Source organism: Jaculus jaculus, chromosome 5 (genome assembly GCF_020740685.1).
Source record: "Jaculus jaculus isolate mJacJac1 chromosome 5, mJacJac1.mat.Y.cur, whole genome shotgun sequence".
NCBI classification, from domain to species: Eukaryota; Metazoa; Chordata; class Mammalia; order Rodentia; family Dipodidae; genus Jaculus; species Jaculus jaculus.
Window position 1 is genome coordinate 31,752,955 of NC_059106.1, and position 24,635 is coordinate 31,777,589.

General features: G+C 37.1%; 1 protein-coding gene across 1 annotated transcript in view; it reads left to right on the forward strand.

The window, feature by feature from the left end:
• Positions 1 to 24,635, forward strand: part of Gpr158 (G protein-coupled receptor 158) — a 344,357-nt gene that overhangs the window by 188,869 nt on the left and 130,853 nt on the right. The window contains exons 3-4 of the mRNA XM_004659673.3: positions 1,013 to 1,115; positions 13,235 to 13,458. Of these exons, the coding sequence (XP_004659730.3) occupies positions 1,013 to 1,115; positions 13,235 to 13,458 (327 nt within the window). The remainder of the gene's footprint in view (positions 1 to 1,012; positions 1,116 to 13,234; positions 13,459 to 24,635) is intronic.

Genomic DNA, 24,635 nt, shown 5'->3' on the forward strand with positions numbered 1-24,635 from the left:
TGATCTTATGCTAATCATTTAAGCTTAATTGTGAATTACTATTTAAACTATTTAGAATTTTTTCTCCAGAGCCTCTGTATCAGGAAGGCATCTTATAGCTCTTAATTCCACCAGTCTCCAAATTTCTCTTAACAGGTTATAATGAAAAATGAGTAAAAGGTTGAGAACTTGGTAGACAGTTACCAGAAAAGAATTTGTGTTGATTAGATTCTTGAAGCATCCATTTTACTGATGAGTACCTCTGGGGTAATAGAAAGTATTCCTTGATTATTTAACTGACTATAACCAAAATGAAGTATTCTAAGCTAAATTTTGCTTGGGTCAGTGAGATTTCTGAAGAAGACCAGATTGTATTTTGGGGTGATGCCTGCTATCTGTTGGTATGATATATCTGGACAGTTTATCATTGATTTATTTTCCTTTAGGCAAATGTACAATGATGATCCATGGAACAGATTTACATAGAGAGTTTGGGGATCATTAATTCATCCACATCCTTCTCTTTTCCCTTTTTACTTTAAGAATTATTTGTTTGTTCTGACAATTTGTACTATTTTGATCCAAGGATGAAATTTGATGAGCATTTAATTCAGAAAAGCAATTTCTACATCTAAATTCATATGAAAATATCTACCTTGGTATACAGTGTGCAATGGCTTTTAAAAACTCATATGTTTTTGAAATATTTCATAAAGCAATAAGATGCTATGAGAGGCATTAAAAACAAAGCTATAGCTAATAATTATTCTCAGTGGACATTAAATATGCTAGGGGTATGTGGGAACTGCAGCTGTAATGGTATATATTTAGAAAGGAAACTCAATTTGCTGCTTCTAAAAAAAAAATAAGTGTGCTGGCAAACAAACGTAAAGTAGAAGCTCCCAAAAGAAACATATATTTCATTTCTCAGAACTGTGTTAGTTTTCTTGGCACTGGCAGTGATGGATATGTGTGTCTTCATACTGTGGAATGAGCTCTGAGCAACTGTATTGCCGTCTTTTCTTTTTCACAGTGTATGCCAATTAAAGGCCTAGGATTTGTGCTTGGAGCCTATCAGTGCATTTGCAAAGCAGGGTTCTACCATCCTCGAGTCTTCTCGGTGAACAACTTTCAGAGTAAGTACATTTCCTTTCTGTGCCTACATGTGAGCATCACACAAACCATGCTAGTTCTCCCTTGTTGGCACTGTCAACTACAGTCCCCATAGGCTTGCTTACTCTCATCACTTAAGGAATGTAAGTTCAGTTATCACTTACTGCTCTGGAGGGCTACAAAAATATGGATTTATACTTAGGGGTATTTTAGTTTTCCAAGAATTTTAGCATCATGAAAATATTGTAGTTCTTAGGTGTAACTGTTTAGGATTTAGCTGTTTGAAAGCTGTAACTGCAGAAGGTTGTTCTTAAAATTAATGTTTCCAAATTACTTATTCATTTGGGAATTTAGTCATATGTTAGTTTCCAATAATGGTTAAAAAGTTGCTATCTTAGTTACCTTTCCTCAAAGCAGCCTAAAGGTGGAAGGGCTTATTTGTCTCACAGCCTAGACTACAGTCCACCACAGCAGAAAAAACCTGGATGCGGAGCTTGAGGAAGCTGGTTACCCTGTGTCCATAGTCAGGAGGCAGAGTGATGAATGCTGTTGCTCCATTTCCTCTCTCCTATTTATACAGTCCAGGACTCACAGTCCATGGAACCATGCCACCTATGTTTAGAGGGAGGTTCCTGCCACCCCCGTTAACCTTATCTAGAACCTCCTTCACAGATAGGCCAAGAGATTTATTTATGTGATGATTTTAAATCCAATGAAGTAACCATGAAGATTAACCAGCACAGCTACCAAACAGAGAGCCACTTATGGCACCATAAATCATGTTTCCAGTCATGGGTCAGCAGGGTGCTCTCTATAGAGTCTGAACCAACCAAATTCAAGGTGTTACTGGATGGCATCTCTGAGGCTGAAGGCACTTCTCAGAACTCTTTTATACAAGTGTTTGATTAAAAAAAATTAATGTATTTTATTTGAGAGAGAAAGAGGCAGATAGAGATTGAGAGAGAATGGGCATGCCAGGGACCCTAGCCACTGCAAAAGAACTCCAGACACATGTGCCACCTTGTGCATTTGGTTTTCGTGGGTACTGGGGAGTTGAACATGGATTTGTAGGTTTTATAGGCTAGCACCTTACCACTAAGCCATCTCTCCAGTCTGCAGAACTCTTTTAGATAGTTGCAAGAATTTAGTTCCTTACAACTGTAGGCCTGAGGTTTCTATTTTTTTTTTGGGGGGGGGATGGTATGCTTGTTTGGATTCACTCTGAGCCCTGAAAGTTGTTTCAAATTTCGCCACATGACTCTCTCTCATGGCTTCTTCTTCTTCAAAACCACTGGAAGACCATCCCGGCATACTAACTCAGACAGCACATAACACAATGTGATGGGAGTCACTAATGCTCCTACCACTTTGCCGTGTAATGGCAGCTAACCAAAGGAGGGAATTTTTCTTCAAATCTCCAGCTCCATCCACATTCACAGGACTTGTACACCAAAGGTGAAAGCTGGTCATCTGTTTATTTTATTCCTACTGCAGAAACATCATAGTTACAATTTAAATTTTGAGTTTTATTCTCTCTGTAGAGAATTTGATGTTGCCATAGCTACCTATTATATATAATAACTGACAGGAAGTAGTGTAGATGTTAAAGATGGGTGATTTCATGGAAAATTAGATTTGGGGACTGCTAAAACTGAGGCATAGGTCTTTTATAAAGCTATCCATTTTATAAAGCTATCCATTAATTTTGGGTACCTTATTCTTGGTATGTGTAGTATTTTGCATTTTGATGGGCATGAATCAAACCTAAGGGCTTTTCTCTGAGAATTTTGGTAAACTTTATACGTTTATTTGTCGTTGTTTTCCCTCTGTTATAAAATGTTACTCTTGGTTTTGAGACTATTTACATTTCTATTACACATTTCGGGGAGAATATTCTTCTATTTTTTCATCTACTTCAGAGAGTAGCTGAGTAATAGTTGTCGGTGACAGTTGTGGCAGAATCTTAGGGAGGGTTTGATTTTTACATGTACAGCCTAATCCCTTCTGTTGGTGTGTGGTGGGACCCATGAGTATGATGAGAGAGTCATTCTCTTAGTGAAGGCTGTTATAGAGCAAATGTGGATATAGTAACTTTCTTTATTATGTTGAGTCATGTCAGACTCCATTTTAGCAGACTACAGAGAAAGAAGGAGGAAAGAGAGTGGAGAGGAAAAGGTAGGGAAGAAAGAGAGGGGGTGGTTGTTCTGGATTTCAAGACATAAGCTATCTTACTTTGAGAAGATCATATGGCTAGAAACTTCAGGGTAGAAATCCTCACTGAGAATGGGCACACCAAGGAATCTAGCCACTGCAGACAAACTTCCAGATACATGTGCCACCATGTGCATCTGGATTACTTGGGATTTGGAGAATCAAACCTTGGACCTTAGGCTTTGTAGGCAAGTGCCTTAACCACTAAGCAATCTCTCCAGCCCCTAATTAACAAAATCTTGATTCCAGTTTAGGGGAACCCTCCACAGAAAACCCAGTTACACTATTGTCCAGATTCTAATCAACAGAAATGAGGAAATAACAGATAGATATTTTAAACTCTTTTCTTTCATTGATTTTTGCAGATGTAGGAAACACACAGGGCCATGATGGCTGTGCTTGTCTGTGTGTGAGTGCACACCAAGCCAGACAATGTCACATTACTTTGGGTCCTTCACATGCATGGTGTCCAGACGTGGCATATGACTCACAGCACTGAAGGAGTAAAGAAATGGGTTTAACTTGTGTTCTGTGAAGGTATTTTGTATCTGGTTTACCCACATTTGTTCTCAGCTCCCACTGTGTGACTGAAATAAAACATCTAAATATTGTAGCACCAGAGAATGACTACGCCATTTGCTTATAGCACCACCAGGAGAAAGTGGGTAACCTTTAACAAATTCACTTTATTGAATTCACACACTCCTACTTTTTCTCTTATTTTAAAAGCTGGTGTGAACTGGACATACTCTCTAAGAGAAGAATATATACGTGGTGTGCATGTGTGTGTGTGTGTGTGTGTGTGTGTACATGTGTCTTTGTGCATGTGTATGTGTGTCTGTGAACTCTCATGTTTTACACATTGTGGCAATGGAAAAGAGGCCAAGGTTTTCAGAAAGATGACTTGTACTTGAGTACAGTTCTACCTCAGCCTACTTACCCATCACCTGTCTTCCTCAGTAAGAGAGCAGGAAGCTAACTATTGTTACAATTTTAAATGGCTAAAGTCACCTTTGACCAAATATGTTTTTTAACTTTATTTTATATATTTGAGAGAAAGAGACAGAGAGAGAGAGAGAAAGAGAGAGAGAGAGAGAGAGAGAGAGAGAGAGAGAACACACCAGGGCCTTCAACCACTGCAAACAAACTCCAGATGCATGTACCACTTGGGAAATCAAACCCAGGTCCTTTGGCTTTGTGGGCAAATGCCTTAACTTCTAAACATTTCTCCAAGCCCCAAATATGTTTATAAATATGATATGTTTATAAGTATGATATGTTTATAAATATGATATGTTTATAAATATGATAAATTCTGTTTTTAAGCATTCCTGATGATCCCATCAGATGGCATGAAAATCCAACTTCAATCCCTTGTTTCTCTAAAAAACAGAGTGCAATGATTGAACAGGGATTTGAGCTATGAATCATCAGGACCATCAAGCAAGGAAGCATTTGTATGTTGTACTTATTATTAGAATATATTGCATGTCTCTCCACTTGCATATGTTAAATCTTTTAATCATACTATCAGATAGAGTATATGAACAGTAGTTTTCATATGTTTTTGGTTCTTTAAATTGGCATGCAAGGGCTGGAGAGATTGCTCAGTGGTTAAAGTGCTTGCTTGCAAAGCCTGATGGCCCAGGTTTGATTACCTAGTACCCATGTAGAGCTAGATACACAAAGTGGTGCATGCAACTGGAGTTTGTTTGCTTTGGCAGGTGGCTCTGGCATGCCCAATCTCTCTTTCTCTCTGTCACTCTCTACCATAAATAAAAATTTTAATGGCATATAAAAGAATGGGTTTCACTATGGCATTTTGATATAGATATATTCAATGCCTGCTACCTTCTTTTGTTCCGTCTACCCCTGCTCACTGATTCTATTTCCTCCCAAACAGTTACCCTTCTGCTCTCATGTCATATTATATATATGTATGCATTTTTATAAATACTGTATATGAGAAAAAATGTAATATTTGTCTCTTTTCCTCACTAACTTCCCTTGTTGCTCCCTTTTCCCATTAGTTCCCTTTCTTTCCTCAAATAGTCTTCTTGCCACTTTCACATCACATATACACAGAATATATATAATATGTCTCTTAATGTACAATCTGCATACAAGAAAAAAACACATTTGTCTTTCTGGATGGACCTTATTTTGCTTAAACTCTCAGGAGGTATTCATAAAGTAAGGACTGACATGTAGCCCAGGGACCAAATGTGCAAAAGGCATTGGAGACTCAAAATATGAAATGGTACAATATAAAACTGTTAGCAAAGTTCACAGGATATAAGTATTCAATAAGCATATTGAATATATATGAAATTGATGACATGTGACAAGATAATCCTTTTCCTCTGTTGGCCACTAGCGCTGCATTTCAAATATTTTATATGTTAGGATAACTAGAGACTTGAGCTAGATCTCTTGGAAGGAATTCTCCCTGTATTAGAAGGAAGATGTGACAGCCAAGTCTGTGCCAGACAAAGCTGCACTGGAAAGGGCAATAAGAAGTAATAGCAGGAAACTGGTTAGTTGCCTAATAGAGAGAATGGGCCACAGTAAACAGAGAGAATACCACAAAATAAAAGTCCTCAATTTATTCTTGTGAATTAGAAAATGACCCCCAATTCCCACAACTCTTCTAGTTTTGCATTGCCTATGGAGCTAAGAGCTATAATGTGGTTCTTGTCTCTTAGAGAAAATTCAAATGTGGGGGTTAAAAATCCTGGTAAATTGTGAAGTGATGTAAGAATATTTACTTAGACCAGTAAACAAGGGCTTATCAAGGGCCACATAGGATACATCTAAATAATGTGATTGGGGTGACAACCCTGAGCCCTTGTTCTTGGTGTCTCTCTGGAAATTGGTAGTCATATGTGAGCTAACAGGATCTGACATCTGCAGAGTAGCAGGATTTCAGCCAAGCCAAGGCCTGGTATGTAGCGCTCTCTTCAGATCCCGGCTGTTCACTTGCAGGCTGAGGAAATCCAGGCCAATGACACTCATTCCCTCACATTCATGCATCTGAGTATGCGGTACGTCTTCAGTGGAGGTTAACTTTTCTGAGTTCATGCGACTAGCCTTTCAGTCCCATTTCTTGTCTCTTAGTTGAATTCAGCTTGCTTGCCTTCCCAAGTCAACCCCAGCTCACAAATGACCCACAGCTAAAAATGATAAGCTGTACTTTGCCAACTCCAGTGCTGTTGATACAGAAGACATGTGGTTGAGAAAGAGGCAAAAAGGAAATTAGTGTCTTTAAAATGTGTTATTTGAGAAGAAGGAGAAGGATGAGGTAGGTGAGGAAGAAGAGGAGCTCTTTGGAAAATCTACAGTGTAGGGATGTTGAGCTCTGAGGAAATCTGTTTCTCAGTGTAACTTTCTCTGAGTTGAGCCTCTTACCATGTGTGGGTCAAACCCTCGCTCTCCATCCTCTGATTCATGAATGGAGAATGGGAGCTATTTCACTCTCTGCAAACCAAGCTCAATCTCAGTTCAGTTTCCAAGTTTAAAATTCAGTGAAATAAACGAAGAGCTTGGGTAGTCTATTCTCCTAGTCAGCATTGTCCCATTTGCTGCTAATGTGACTTCAGCTTGTCTTGTCTTGTCTGAAGCTAGATTTGAGCCATATGATTGAAATCTAACAGCTTTGGGTGTGGTTCAGTTATGGGTGTTAAGCTTCTGGTTTGACCCCTGGCACCATCGCACCTACAAAGTAAAAACAAGAAACCTAAAAGCTTATTACAGGAGCAGAATTAGTCCACATTGAATAGCCCATGCTTGGATTTTTTTATTCATTCATTCATTCATTCATTTATGAGAAAGAGGTAGGAGAGAGAGACAGAGAAAGAAAATGGGCATGCCAGGGCCTCTAGCCACTGAAAATAAACTCCAGACTCATGTGTCACCTTGTGCATCTGGCCTTACCTGGGTACTGGGGAATCAAACCTGCATCCTTTGGATTCCAATGCCTTCTTAACAGAAATAGAAAAAAAAAAATCCAAAAATTCATTTGGAATCACAAAAAAAACCTTGAATATCTAAAATAATACTGAGCAACAAAAATAAGGCTGGTGGTATCACCATGCCTGATTTCAACCTATACTACAGAGCCATAGTAACAAAAACAGCATGGTACTGGCACAAAAGCAGACATGTAGATCAATGGAACAGAATAGAGGACCAAGATATAAGTCCAGGTAGCCATAGCCACCTGATATTCAATAAAAATGCCAAAAATACTCATTGGAGAAAACACAGCCTCTTCAGCAAATGGTGTGGGGAAAACTGGATATGTATCTGTAGAAGGATGAAAATAGGTTCTTCTCTCTCTCCATGTACAAGAATTAATCTCAAATGGATTAAAGACCTTAACATCAGATCTGAAACTCTGAAACTGCTGGAGGAAAAAGTAGGGGAAACCCTTCAACATATTGGTCTTGGTAAAGACTTTCTGAATATAGCCCAATTGCTCAGGCAATAAAACCACAGATTAACCACTGGGACGTCATGAAATTACAAAGATTTTGTACTGCAAAGGACACTGTGAATAAAGCAAAGAGGCAACCTACAGAATGGGAAACAATCTTTGCCAGCTATATGTCTGATAGAGGATTAATATCTAGGATATACAAAGAACTCAAAAAGTTAAATAATAAGAAATCAAACAAGTCAATTAAAAATGGGCAATGGAGCTAAATAGAGAGTTCTCAAAAGAAGAAATACAGATGGCGTATAGGCATCTAAAAAAATGTTCTACATCCCTAGTCATCAGGGAAATGCAGATTAAAACTACATTGAGATTTCCATCTCACTCCTGTCAGATTGGCTACCATCATGAAAACAAATATCATAAATGCTGGCAGGGATGTGGAAAAAGAGGAACCCTTCTACACTGCTGGTGGGAATGCAATCTGGTCCAGCCACTGTGGAAATCAGTGTGGAGGTTCCTAAGACAGATAAAAATTGATCTACCATATGACCCAGCTATAGCACTTCTAGGCATATATCCTAAGGACTCATCTCATTTCCTTAGAAGTATGTGCTCAACCTTGTTTATTGCTGCTCAATTGGATTTTTGACTCAATCATCTGCTTAGTTTTTAGTTTTATTATCTTTGTTTTTGGTCCTATCACTGAATTTGTCTGACAGATGGGGTTTCATCTGTCACTGCTGCCACTCTAACCTGGAGTACTTACTACTGAGATTACCTGCTTCTCTGTGGCCAGCTTCTTCTTCTATTTTTTTCTGTAGTATGTGAGTATACTCTACAATGGTAGTTTAGTTGCTAGTCTGAAACCTGCATTTCTTCCACAGAATATGATAATAATTAGGCACATGGTCTCTGGAATAAGGCATAGACATGAATCTTGCCTCAACTACTCACTTGAATTCTGACCCTGGCTAACAAGTTAATTTATGTAAATTTGGAGTAATGTCACCTGCTTTGTAGAATTTTCATAAGGGGGAAGATGAGGTGGTTAATACAGGGTTCTCATGAGAGTGGGTGGCACATATGAATGCCCAGAAAGGTCATTTTTGTCAATGCTGCTTAAAACTTTGCATTCTTAGTATTTCTTTCATCCCCTATTTTGTTCATTTTCATCCCTTTAAACTACAATCTGTCTCATTTAAAGCAGTTACCTTCTCATTGCTGGGACAAAACACTCATTAAAAGGAGCATATAGACTTCCGGCCAAGATGGCGACCACCTATCTGCACTCCAGATACCAGGGAAAGAAAGATAGATGCAGATCCTAAGGAGAGAGCTGCCCTAACATACCTCAAAAGGGGCCTAACTGAAAATAAGGACAATTGGCGAAACAAGCAAGGGTGATATTTTCCTGTGAACCAGATACCAGCACAAAGGGGAAGGAGACCAACGCAGAGAAAAAACAACTCCTACCAAATCAGAGAGCCAGAGCCTCAGAGGCCCCCAACACCTCATCACTGAAGCAGACCAAAAATGAACCCAACATGGCCTAGGGAAATTTTGCAGAAGAGGGGGCGGAAAGAATGTCAGAGTCACATGTTGGGTCATGATTTGCAGAGACATTTATCATACCAATAACTGTGAGCTAACTCCACAATGCACGACCCATTTACATCAACAAGGGGGGTCCAATGGGAGGGGGTAGATCATAGATGAGCCTAAACAATGGTACCAAACTGCCTGTATTTGCTGAAAAGAAAACTAATAAATTGAATTTTAAAAAAAGCAGCATATAGGGGATGGGGAAATGGCTTAGTGGCTAAGGCATTTGCATGTGAAGCCTAAGGACCCTGGTTCGGTTTCCCAGGACCCATGTAAGCCATATGCACAAGGGGGTACACACATATGGAGTTCGTTTGCAGTGGCTGGAGGCCGGGGGAATGCCCATGATGTCTTTCGTTCTGCCTCTTCCTCTCTCTCTCTCTCTGTCTCTCAAATAAATAAATAATATATATTTCTAAAAAGCAGCATATAGAAGGAAAGGCTGTATTGGGCTTAGTCTTGGGGGCAAGTCTCATCATGGTGGGGAAGGCATGGCATAAGCAAGACAGAAGGATTTTACAGTTTCTCATGGCAGAGGGAGAAAGAGGTAGTGCTAGTGAGCTTATTCTGTACACAGTGGGCTAGTTTAATAAAAGCAGAGATCTGCCCTATGACACACCCCCTCCAGCAGAGTTCTACCTTCCACAACTCTCCTAATGACCACAATTAACCATGTCTTATGGACTGTGCTGTGAAGTATAATGCTTCAATCCCCCAACCCTCTTTTTTTCTCCCTCAGGGCCTGAAGCCTACATGATTATATTCTTCCCACATTTATATTTCATTATTTCCATTATTTTTCTTTAGTAGATTGCTAACTAAAGATTCATTTATGTCAATAATCATCTCCAAAATAAAGGTAACTGCCTATTGGCCATTAACACAGTAGTTTATTGTGATAGATAGAATATCTGAAACTTTTCTTTCTTCTTTTCTACAAATATATCAATGACTATTCTCTTTACATTTTGGAAGTATTTTGCTTTTTATTTTCTGGTTATATCTTTGTTTTCTTTTTCCTATGTAAAGATGCATTATTTATGGAATAAAATTATAAATCTCTGAAAAGAAAACATTCAGAATGTAACTTTATATAACTTTTTGTTCAGGTATAGTAGTAAAAAATAAATAATTAAAATTTAGCAAATATTGATGCGAAAAAAGATATTTACATTTAAGTATTTTTCTAACCATGAAAGTGAAAAGGACCTGTATTGTGTAAACATGCCTCATACCACCTTCCCAAGAAACCTCAGGGAGAATCATCAGATTCTCTGATGCCTTGTGCCTCCTGAAATGGAGCACTGAAACACTCTCAGCATCATGTGCATTTTGAGAGTCAGTGCAATCTGAATCTAACCATGTTGAAACATCAGGCAGATACACACTATGGGATCTTCCATGAAATAATAGACTTGTGGGCTCCAAAATGTTAAGGGGTCAAAAATGGACAAGAAGTACTGATTCCAGATCAGAGATAGAAACATGGCTGCTAACTCTAGTGCACCCTGGATTTCATCTGGATGAAGAAAAGGAAAAACTCTACAAATAGCATTGTGACAATACCTTATACCTTAGATAGTCATGTTGTATCCATATTAAATTTTCTTAATTGTGAAATATTACATAATGTGAGTTTGTATGAGACTGACCTTTTATCAGGACATATAAACTGAAGGATTTAGGGATATAGAGATATAATGTTTTTAAGTGTCTAAAATGTCTCAGAAAAATGTACACACAAAATTTTTTTTAAGTTCCATCAAAAGAATAGGAACACAAATGTGGAAGGATGCAATAAATGGTGTACCAGGCTAAAGAGTATATGAAATTTCTTTGTACTCTTAAAGCTTTCTTACAAAATTTAATTGTTTCAAATTTTAAAATTACAAATATCAGTTCCAAAACATAAACTACATATCAACCTAGAGGACTGACATTACCCACAGCCAACCTAGAGGACAGACATTCCCTATAGTCAACCTAGAGAACGGACATTACCCACAGTCAACCTAGAAGACAGACATTACCTACAGTCAACATAGAGGACTGACATTACCCACAATCAACCTAGAGGACTGACATTACCCACAGTCAACCTAGAGGACTGACATTACCTACAGTAAACCTAGAGGACTGACATTATCTACAATGAACCAAGAGGACTGACATTACCCACAGTCAACCTAGAGGACTGACATTACCCACAGTCAACCTAGTGTACTGACATTATCTACAATAAACCAAGAGAACTGACATTATTTATAGTCAACCCTGAGAACTGATGTTACCAAAACCAATGTAGAACACTGATATTACTTACAATCAACCTGTAAGACTGAAGTTTAATTTTAGTAGTGATAGATTATCAATTCTCTGTAATTTGGAACAAAAATTTTTTGACAAATTAATTTATTGTTATGTAAGAAAGTATGGCTTTAAATTTTATTATCATAATTTTTTAAGGTAGGGTCTTATTCTAGCCCAGGTTGACCTAGAACTTACTAACTCTAAGCTGGCCTCAAACTCACAGTGATCCTCTTACCTCTGCCTTCCAAGTGCTATGATTAGAGATGTGTACCACCATGCCCAGTTTAAAGTATTCTTAATACAGAATGATTATATATGTACTGAGGAAAGTTTGGAACATATAAAAAAGTAGAATTTAAAAGAACTTTCCAAAGTTTATTTTTTACTTAATTCTAGTTTGCAGTTTCTATGCCATGTTTATCTATATGATCTCAAAACCTGGAGTATTAAATTCTAATATCTATTTAAACCAAAAGTTTATTTATGTGTAAATATTATTTCTCAATTTTTGTATTGTTTTTTATAGACAATGAGTTGAACCTCAAGTTGATGTTGTCTGAAATGAATCTTATCATCCCCACTCAGCCCTTTATGCTTCCTTCTTTGTTATAATGTCTTTGTTTCATGAATGGTGGTCAGTTCTGTCTTCTCTTAGTCTCTCCCATGTTTGGAGAAGAGAAGAAAGAGGTAGTCACTGTAGTTGATACATTAATCATCCCATTCAATCTCCATGGCAATTCATATTTCAGCAGCAAGTAACTAAGATTGAAAGTGGCCTAGTAGATATCTAGTTCATAGAATGGTTGAATTTTTTTGCTTAGTATTTGTTGCTACAATCAACAATTGAAGATAACCTTTAGGTATTTTCTTTAGAGTTAACTTGGGTTTGACATATGAAACAGAAAAAATCTAAAATTAAGGAGAATAGCAGTAGTAGCAGTAAGTGAATAGCATGGTGATGTACTATGGGCATGTAAAGTGGGAAATTACATGATACCTTATAAATATGGCTATATTCTCTAGGCAAAGGATGTGGCATTGTTAGGCAATGGAACAACTGTTGTTTAAATACCATTTCATTCAATTTACACCTAATGAACCTGGAAGATGAGATCCCTGCTGAAATAAGGAGCAATCAAAGTCTCATTTTATATTCTGTGCCATCTAGGTCAAGAAGTTCCAAAAATGATGGGAACATTTACTTGGCACATAAATCAGAATCTCTTATCCCTCTTCTGGTTAATTCTTTAACGAGTGTGATTTGTACACGAGGGTGTACCTTCATTGGTAAATAGTGGATTATGACATCAATGGCTTGGCACACTGTTCTCTGCCCCTGAGGCATTTTGTTTCCATCTTTGCTAATTTTTCTGTTATTCTGATTGACAATTTTAAAATCAAAGTAAAATCAATCAAACTTTGAGTCCAAAGGCAGAGTAACCCTGTGTTCAGACATTAAAGCCAGCAAAGGGTCTATCATCCATGGAAGGGAATGAACAGGGATAGCTGTGCTCTGACTCTGCACTATCTCTCCTACCTCAGAAGTACAAGTGACATTGTGGTTATATTTGTAATTTTCAGGACGGGGTCCAGATCACCATTTTTCAGAAAGTGCAAAAGATGTGTCTGAAGAAGCCCACGTGTGCCTGCCTTGCAGAGAAGGCTGCCCCTACTGTGCTGATGACAGCCCCTGCTTTGTCCAGGAGGATAAGTATTTGCGACTGGCTATCATCTCCTTCCAAGCCCTGTGCATGCTGCTGGGCCTCGTTAGCATGCTGGTGGTCTACCACTTCCGCAAAGCAAAGGTAAACCCAGGTATCCTGGTCATGACCTTGCTTTTGACTGTACATTACCACTTTTGTCTTTAAGCAAATAGAATTCCCAAATCCTAGTTACCTCTCTGTGATTGGACTGGGGCATGGAGTTCATATTCTTTAGTGTCCAAAAAAAAAAAAAAAAACAAACAACAAAAAAAGAGTTAATTATAAGATATTTTGCTTTACTAGTTCTGTTTCAAGAATCTTCTTTTTGTTTAGCCTGGGACATGAATACCTCAGTGTGTTGGAAGGCTAGCCTTTGCATAATTTTTGTGATAATGTTTATAATCCAGAGAAACTTATTCTGCTTGCACCAGAAGTATTTATTTCTTCATACCTAGAAGTTTTGTTACATTAATGACTTCAGATTATTTCTCTTAGTCATACTTAAAGATGGTGATAAATTCACTTATTTTTAAAATATCATTTACTCTTGACCTTATATGATGTGGTCCAAGGATGATAATGACCCTGGGAAGATGTTAGGCAACTTTTGGTGGAATCTGTTTTTAGCTCTTATTCTGAGAAATTGGAGTGGTACAAGCCATGTGTATGCTTCTTACTGGAGACAGATAAAATGCTGGTATGTTCAGGACAGCTTTCTGGGGAGTTTTCCCCACCATTCACCAATGAATGCTATGTAGCTAATGGCATGCCCTGAAGTTTTAAAAATATTTATTTACTTATGAGGGAGGGAGGGAGAAAGAGAGAGAGAGAGTGAGAGAGGGAGAACGGGTGTTCCGGGGCCTACAATCACTGCAAATGAACTCTACATGTATGCGCCATCTTGTGCATCTGGCTTACATGGGTCCTAGGGAATCAAACCTTGGTCCTTAGGCTTTTCAGGAAAGTGCCTTAACTGCTAAGCTATCTCTCCAGCCCATGCCAGAATTTTTGATTCTGCTGCTGGTAGAGGGTTCTTTGTGCTACCAGAAAGAAAACTAAGTCTAAAATATCAACTTTTTCTGAATTTAAATGACCCTTTCATCTTAGAAAAATTGTACAGATTAGTTTAGACTCTGGAAAGCAGAAAGTGTTCCTATTAGAAATTAAAAAATAATAGAGTCTGGAGAGATAGCTTAATGGTTAAGTCACTTACCTACAAAGCCAAAGTACCTAGGTTTGATTTCCCAGGACCCACTTAAGCCAGATGTACAAGATGGCACATGCATCTGGAGTTTGTTTGAAGTGGCTAGAGGCCCTGGCATGTACATTCTCTCTCCCTTCTCTCCTTTCTCTCTCTCTCTCTCAAATGAATAAAAATAAAACAATATATTTTTTAAAAATAGTACTTTAGAATGAGATTTATTACAAAGTCTCAAGTTAACTTAATAAAAGGCACTGTAAGATTCTAAGAGGACATATCCATGGTGCTGTTGTAAAGGCGTTGGTAGCCATTTTTAGTAGACAGACATTTTTAGTTGACAGAAGCATGTAGCACAAATGAAAGGCAAACTGGGTCAGCAGTAATGGGCATATTGGCAATTTGCTCTCTGTTAACTTATCTTCTTTTAGAACAAATTGTATGAAATTTTATGTATGATAAAATAGTAGCTGAATGGAGTTAGAAAATATATAACCATAGTTACCTAAATAACATTGTGGTTTTGTTTTTTTTAAATCAATTACAGAATTGCAAGCTCTATTTAATAAATTGTTCTGAAATCTCTCTAATGTAGTGAATTCATTTTCATAATGGATAACATAGTTCTTTATGAATTTGAATTGATTTTAATCATTAATGATGGCTGAGTTAAATGAGTCAGTGATAAATGGTGAGTATAATATAGCACTGGATATTAAGAAATCTGTTTTATATAGTTCTGGCTAGAACAATGCTTTAGGTCTATGTTAATGTTACTTAACACAGTTATTGGCCTTTTGGGTTTCCCTAGGCCTTTGTGTGAAATGGAAAGTAACTGACTGAAATCCTACTTTACAGAGCCACCAAGAGAGTAGATCTATTTTGATGAAATTTCTTACACATTATCTAACTTGAAGATGATTACATTTTGAAGTCAATTTTTACTGAATACAATATAGTTACTAAAGTCCATGAATATAGATCTTGCGGACTGAAGAAAGGAAATGTGTGGAGTTGTTATTTCTTATTATTTCAATTAGAAGAGGCAGTGGATTAATTGTAAAAGTACAATACATTTCCAGCATAGAGATTGCGTATTTACAGTATGTAAATTTTGGTATTTCTTTTGGAAAGTTTTTTTTTTTTTGTCTTCACAACACCTTTTTGCATAACAGAAACCTAATAAAACAATGGTGATATCTTCCTTAGATATTTTCCATTATGTTTACTACACACTGATAATTAACAAACAAAATGTATGTAATTTATCAATTTAAATCTTTCTAACAAAAGGAAAATAAAGAACCCATTGCAATATAACAGTAGCAAAACATTTATGAGTCAGGATACACACTCTGTTGTTGTCATTGCTGACACATGACTTTGCTGTGACCTGCTGAGAACTTTACTTAGCCTCTCCTTGCCTGTGTTCCTTTTGTTTGAAATGGGGTCAAAACATTGATCCAAAACATTGATCCAAAATGTAGCATAGATATAAATGGGAGATCCAAAATGAAGATAAACTTATCTTAGATAAAACAAAGACATATAAAGTCATGAACTTAGATTAGGCAATTTTTTAAAGACATGTCATTAAACACACAAATGATAGAAGGAAAACAGTTCAGCTGCATGAAAACTAAGAATTTTAAGCTATAAAAGTTCACCATCAAGAAGGTAGAAAGACAACCTATGCTATAACAGAAAATACTGGCAAGTTTTATATATATATATATATATATATATATATATATATATATAATATATATATATATATATATATATATATATATATTTATACACATACAATCACATGATGTACTTAAAGACAAACAATGAAAAGAAAATCTTGAAATGGGCAATATATCTGAACAGACATTTCTTAAAAATGATATACAATAAGCCACTATGCAAATGAAAAGATTCTCAACAATATTAGTTGTTAGGAAATGCAAGTTAAGCATGTAACATGCATAAACATAGCTAAAAAAAAAATAAAACACAGTAACAAGTATTAAAGATGTAGAGAAGTTGAAAGTTTCTCATGCATTAAACATAGTGTATGCTCATTGGCTTGATAGTCCCTTAAAATTTTAAAATAGCATTAGAAATATAGTCTACCATTTTGGTCCTAGTAATATATGTTTACATGAAATATGTACATATGGGTTCTTGGAGGTAGATCAGTTGGCACAGTGCTTGCCATGTAAGCATGGTAACCAGAGTTTTATCCCCAGGACCGATGTTAAAAAAAAAAAAAATCCAAGCATGGTGGTACACACTTGTAATCACATTGATGGGAAGGCAGAGATGAGAGGATTCCAGGGTCCTGCTGGCCAGCCAGCCTAGCCTACTTGGCTATTCTAGGTCAACGAGAGACTGGCTCAAACAAGGGTGGGCAGTGCTGAAAGAATGGCACACACAGTGGTCTTCTGGTTTCCACATGCCTGTGCACATGCTTGCGTATCCACCCATATGTAAGTTTCTACGCACCTGCATACATACGTGCATCTAAACGCACACAAACATGAAAACAAAGAATACATACTAATGTTCATAGAAGCATTATTCATACTAGCCATACACAGCTCCCAAGCATTTGTGAATTTCCCAAATTAATAAAGTTAGATTGGGAAATTAACATATGTATATTTTATCATATTCCACCCAGTGAAATAAACACAGAAATATAAGTGAATACATTTTAATTAAATTAAAATAAGAACATAAAAATTAGTGCAATCAAAGGATTAGGTTGAGATATAGAATGGATTCCCTCATAGCAGGCTACTTTTCTAACCCATTGCTGGTTAAAGAGCCTTCATGGAACTTTACAGCAGCAATACTAACAGGAAAGAAAAATGAGTCACTTGCCCATAAAATTAAAACAACTAGTAAAAAGATAAAATGAAAATATTTCTGTCACTAAATCTTGAGTGAAACTTCTACTCTGGAACTTTATAGAGACATATTTCAACAATCAAAAAGGACGCTGAAGATACTGTTTAAAACATATATAATAGTAAAGATTAATAGCCTTAATCTAAAAACATATCCACACCCCCCAAAAAAAAAAACTCTTAGAAGTCAAGAAGAGAAACATGCACTATAAAAATGTGTCAAGAGGGCTAGATATATGGCTTAGTGGTGAAGGTGCTTGTTTGCAAAGCCAAAGGACCCAGGTTCAATTCCCTAGGACCCACGTAAGCCAGATACACAAGGGGGTGCACTTACTGAAGGCCCTGGCATGCCCTTTCTCTCCCTCCCTCTTACTCTCTCTGCATCTTTCTCTCTCTCTCTTTCAAGTAAATGAGAATAAAATACATAAAAAAGAAAAATGTGCAAGGAACATTAAACATAAAAATAAAATATGAAAACATTCTAATTTTGCTAATGAGTGCAAAATCCAAATTAAAGGGATAAATATTTCTTGAATATAATTCTCTGTGTTTATGATGATATTAGGAGCTGATTTTCACCATCCATCAGCAATGGTTGTGTAAATACATTGTAGAATGTTTGGTTGAAATTTGTATAGGTATTATAAGCTTAAAAATTCAGAGTACTTTTACTAAACTACTAAATGACTGCATTAAAAAATCATATATGTTCACAGTGATTTCCAAATAAGTTCATATATGTATATTTTTATTATCATACTACTATTTGGGACACAATTTAGAAGCACTTTCATGTCCAAAATTGGGTGAGAGTACATGCTTAAATATGTAATACATGACAGTGATCTTGTTAGAAATATTGAGTGATGGGTGAAAGAAGTATTTATTGTCTTCTTCCCCATGTTTTTTCTATCTACTGAAGTTTTACTTCCTAGGCACCATGCTCTAGCACTTTTCACTTTTTGCCTTTTCCCTTTCTCTTATTTTTTGCCCTTGCTGCTTGTCTTCCTGCATTCCCTCTTTCCATTCAACATTCCTCCTGTGAGTATCTGTTGAGAGCATGAAATTATCTGTATGTGGAATATAACCATGAGCAGGACAAACAAGCTTTGCACCTCCAACATTCTCATCTAGCATGGGTTTTTCAAGGTAGCATCTCACTCTAGCCCAGGCTGACATGGAATTCACTCTGTACTCTATATTCTCAGGGTGGCCTCGAAGTCATGGCAATCCTCCTACCTCTGCCTTCTGAGTGCTGGGATTAAAGGCATGCACCACCACGCCCACTGCTATACAATTTCTAATATACTTACACTGAAAGTTGATCTTAAATTTAAAAGTAGCAAATCTAGCTAGTCCTGGCCTCATTATAGTAAGTTAAATTCATGATTTCTTTTTTCCTCATTCCATTCGGCCTCATCAAAGCTCACATGCCCTATGTAAGTTTATGTCCTATTTTTGCTAAGTATTGAATAATAAGCAAAATCAATCAAGTCCTTCCATGGCAGAAGCTTAGTGTGTTCCTCGGCTCTACTTATTTGTGTTCTACATTGTTGCTTTTAATGACAGTCTTTATGCCTGAACCCACAGAGTACAAAGTAAAATAGATCTGTGAGTGGTGGCACACACCTTTAATCACAGCACATGGGATGCTGAGGTAGGAGAATTGCCATGAGTTTGAGGCTAGCCTGAGCTTAGAGTGATGCCCAGGTCAGTCTGAGCAAGAGTGAGACTCCATCTCAAAACAACAACAAACGAAACAAAATAGTTTAGGTGTGTGTGTGTGTGTGTGTGTGTGTGTGTGTGTGTGTGTGTGTGTATTGATATCAGAGTGGTAGGAAAGTGATATGAAGAGCAAAGAAAAATCATTTGCCCAAAGGACCCTTTTCTTTGTGTGCTTCTAGAGAAACACCATTTAAATAACCTCCAACTCCATCTGGTGGCGGGAGTGCCAGTGATGAATTATGAAGAGCACATCAAGAGATTGTAACATATTTGTATATGCCATAAGAGATGTGAAAAGCTTAATGACTACCAAAACTTCATCATCAGGCTCTCTTAAGGCACTTGTATTTGCTAATGTTTATTTATAAACCTAATTGCTTATTAAGAATGCTAAAAATAGCTTTTTAAAAATTAATGTGCTGATATACTGAACTGCTTGTTATTTGAAATATACTGTGAGCAGTAAATCACTGATACATTTTCAAATTCCTAGAATCTTCATTTTTAAAGCCTTATGTAAACAAGTAGTTTGCAGACTATCCATTAATGCATGTGAATATTCAGGGACTTAAAATTATTTAATCATTAGCATGTAGATAGGTTTACAAAGATGATTTTGATACTAGCTTGCCTATGAAGAGCTCACAGTTGAATAGAAAATTAAATGTAAGAAAATATTTAAAAATAGGAAGTAAAATTTGTCAAGTACTTGGCAAGATCTTGTGGAAAGATGCTTGAGGTCATTGTCTGCAGCCCCCATCTACCAATCTAATTGTACTGAGCAGTCTTTCATACACTAGCTCTTAAACTGTGGGGGAACTGATACATTCTTTATAATCTTTAATCTTAACTTATTTCTTGCTGACATGGAGATAGCAATACTGTAAACTTCTGGAGTTGAATGGAAGATTAAAATGTGTGAAATAAACTCATTGCAACTAATGGCCTAAAGAAAGTCCTTAGTAAGCATCAGCTGTTACTAGGACTCTGTTGACAGGACCAGGGTGGGGTAAAAATAAGAAGCCCCATCCTGAGTCAGCAGAGAAGACTTCAAAGAAGTGAAAAGAAGTTTGAATCAATGAATGCTTGTGATCAGACTGATAGGTCCAGGCAGAAAGGTATTTTGCAAGCATGTGCATATTCAGAGAAATTAAAGTATTTAAGCCTGTATTCTCAAGAACCCAGGGCAACATTTTGTGATTTATTGCATAGACAGTTGAAATAACTTGTTGAGTTGGCTAGAGACATTTTCCTTATGGATGTGGCAGTGTCACTCATTGGCCTGCTGTTCACTGAGAGAGCACCAATTTCCCAGGCATTGTTTATGAATAGTATTTAACACAGGAATATTCTGTTGTCTTGTAAATGAAGACATTCATTATCTTGTGGGGTAAATATAAATTAGAATTAAAATAAATCATGCTACATGATGTAATGGAAGTAGTATAAAATGAAAAAGGACATGAGTAAGGGTTTGAAAGAACAGTAGAGCTGTTGGAAATCTATGTAGATGGTATTTTGCCAAGGACTTTTCTGATACTATGGCATTTAATCTGAATATCTAAGGATAACTTGAGGGGGAGCCGAAGAGTAGGAAGAGGTGCTGTAAGGTGAATGTTCATTGAAGGGACAGTCATACCTGTGAAGGTGATGAACTGTAAAGAACCCTGGGTGATCTTGGGAACTGAAGGAAGCCAGCAGGACAGAGGACAGAAACAGATGGGAGAGAGGAGAAGGTGAGTGTGGAGCAGCGGTTAGAGGCTCAAGGTTATGGTGAATAGCTTCACTTTATTTGAAGTACAGTTAGAAGTCATTGAAGGATTTAGGGCAGGTGAATTGATAGCATCATTTATTAGGATCTTCCTTACTGACTGACAGGCCTTTGTATTGGTTACTAAGCCAATTTCCCTAGCTGCTCTGTGGAGAATAGGTTATGAGAGGACAAAGTAAAATGTGGACAAATGTTAAGTTCATGGAATTAACTTAGGAGAGATCGTGATGGCACTGTGAATGGGGAAGAGGGGCTGTATTTGAGGTTCATTTGAAGAACTGACGATAAACCTAGCCTTCTGGGGTTGAAGAGAAGATCAAATTGCTGAACAAATCAATGTGAGAGGTGAGGAAAGAAAGGAAAATTTAGTCTTATTCTTTTGGGTTTGTAGCTTGAAAAATTGGGTATAGTGTAGAGGTACCCACTAAAATTAGGAAAATGAGGAATGCAGAGAAGAGAATTGGTTGAATGATGACAAGAAAAATCAAAGTCCCTTTGTTACATGCTAAGTTTAACTAGAATTGACAAACACTATGACTAAAACTATAGCACTCCTATTTAAATTTGAACTTCATATCTGAAACTCAAACTTACCTGACCATTCTCCATTCTACCTAGGAACTCTAATGTTAATCTACCTGTGAGAAAGAACAGTGAAGATATCAGGTGGGCTATGAGCTATGTGAGCTGGGAGTCAAGTGGAGGGTGGGGGTTTAAGCTATTAGCTAGAGTTCTGAGCATTTAAAATGTGGGAAATGGTGCTGTAAGAAGAGAGTATATGAAATGACCCACATAAGAAATGGGTAAACTAGAAAAACAGGAGGATGCTTGGGATTGGACTCCTGTTTTTTGAAGTGAAATAGAATGTAAGAACTCTTTGAATATTTGAGGAGAGGTCAAAGAGAGGAGGGAAGGCTGACTAGTGCCTTATTACAGAATTGAGATGAAGTATGGAAACGTTAAGCTTTCCCAGAGGATTATGTAGATTGTTATAGTATCAAAACAATATTTGGAATGGATAGAAGAAAAGAGAGGAGATGAAGGAATGAGAGATTATGAGCTACTGAAATAGAGGAATTTTACAAAGACAAGTCTGGTAGAGGAATTCAAAACTGAGGGAGTTGTTGACAGGATGGTCAGAAGGCTGAGATCTGAAGCAGTGCATTCCTGCACCTACACCACTCTGTTAATTATTATAGTTTTATGGGGCCTAAAATGGCAGCTGGTAGTGTTAATCTTTAAAAATATCTTGAATATTTTCAGTTTTCCCATCACAAATATAGTTTGTTACAGTACTTAATGTGAAATCCTACTGAATGTTTATAGTGGTTGAATTCAGTAGTTCAGAAAGAATTGTTCATTCATATAGAAAATTTAAACCATGTCCCTTCACTGTTTGCAGAAAATTCCAAATTGGAGCTCATTGGTTGGATTGAATGGCTAAGTTACTAAATTTTTTTTTCCGCAGCATTTCTGAAGAGTGGTAGGAGTAAAACGTTGAGCAACAGGTTGAGGTGGATAGGCCTAGAAGGGCAGCACACAGCATTCTTTCTAGAAGCTTGATTTCTGTCCCCTAATGTCACAGATGGGGCATGATTGCATGGTTGAAGAGGAGACTAAGGGTCTTTTACTGACTTTCAAAGATGAAAGGTATTTATAAATTATTTTAAAAATGAGATGAGTACACTGAACATGCAACATGGAGCAATCAATGCAAAGAACCAGGAACTAAGCAGAGGAGAGGAACAGAACACCAAGTCCCTTTTTCACAAGAGATCTATCTGCCTTTTATCTGTGACTACAAACACAGTGAGACTCGTGAGGCAGATACCAAAATTTCATAGTTGAGAGAGAGAAAATGATGTTAAGGAGATCTTGGCTAGAATTTGGCACTAGGTCATTTACTTGGCTAGAGTGAAGGAGAGACTTAAGGAGACCATTCAGTCTGGTAGAGCCACTTTTCTTGAAAGAATGGGAAAGTTCAAGTGTACTTAAAGGGAATGCTGAGTGCAGATCAAGATGGAAAGTACAGGGGTTTCTGAAAAGTTCTAATTATAGGAAGAAAAGACATAAATATGTAAAGGTATTAGCAGCCATTTATATTTACTGAGTGGTTATTATCTAAGGAAATGTAAATGTTTCAAAAAGTGACAATTTGTTTTATGCCCTTTAAAAAGAATTAGAGATCTTGGGCTGGAGAGATAGCTTAGCAGTAAAGGTGTTTTCCAGCAAAGCCAAAGGACCCAGATTTGACTCCCCAGAATCTACATGTATTAGCTCTATAAGGTGGTGCATGTGTCTGGAATTCATTTGCAGAGGCTACAGGCCCAGTCATGCCCATTCTCTCTCACCTGATAAATAAATAAAAAATATTTTGTAATTGTAAATCTTAAAGCAGACTTACAAAACAATCACTGTTAAGTTTCTTAGTGCATTTATAGCATTAATATGAATGACCAGTAATTAATTTTAGAGAAATCCCCAGGAGAGAAAGAAATGACAGTAATTAGCATCTTCAATTACAAATGGAGAAATTAACGCCTAAAGATACTCCTGAGGTCACTCTGTAGGTCACTGTTAACTCATAATTAAGTGAACAATGTCATACAAAGTCAATGAAAGCAGCATATTTTATGCGACTTTAGAAGAAGTATTATAGCTGCATGATATCTTGAGCCAGTCCTGACATAGGAGCTTAGCTCTAAGCTAGTAAAAAATGAAGTCAGAGGTTATTTATTCTCTTTTCCTTTCTCCATTTCTCTCTTTCTCTCTCTCATTCTTTCTTTCCTTTTTGTTTTGTATGTGCACAGGATGTATGATATCGTGTGTGCTTGTATAAATGTGTGTGTTGTTTATACACATGTATATACATGCAGTGCCCTGTGCATGTTTGTAGAGGCCAGGAGAAAATGTCAAGTGTTCTCCTCTATTGGTCATCTGTCTGATTTTCTTGAGACAACATGTCTTACCAGAAGTCTCAGTGATTCTCCAGTCTTTGCTCCTCACATGACTGGGATTATATACCTGTGTGACCATGTGGGTGTTGGGGAAATCAATCCTAGATAGTGGCAGCCCCACCCCTGGCCCTTGTGCTTGTGTGGGAAGCACATGTAATTACTGAGCCATCTCTCCAGCACCCAGTGGGTTATTTTTCAAGTCTGACTTCTAATATAATAAAAATCAGTAAACTGTGGCCTATTATCTATTATTAAAAGCTCCAAAAAAAGAATGATAATATTTCATGACATATGAAAATAATATCAAATTTAAATTTCAGTGTTCATAAAAATTTTTGATTGAAGTTACGGTTGTGTGGCTGGGACAAAGCACCCAACTAAGAGCAGCTGATGGGAGGAAAGTATTTATTTTGGCTTACAGTTTTTGGGAAAGCCTCATGATGGTAGGGGCAAGATGGTAGAGCAAAGGCTTGACATCACAATCTTGCCACAACGGATGGAAAGCAGCAGCAAGAAGAGATGAACTCTGGCAAGGGAAGCTGGGCTATAAAACCCCAAAGCCTATCAGTAGTAACACACCTCCTCCAGCAAAGCCCCATCTCCCAAATGGCCACCAGCTGGAAACCACACATTGAAAACATATGAATTTATGGGGGATATCTGATTCAAACCAGCGCAACAATGCAGTCATGCTTTGTATCTTACATGTTTTCTATGGCTGAATTCAT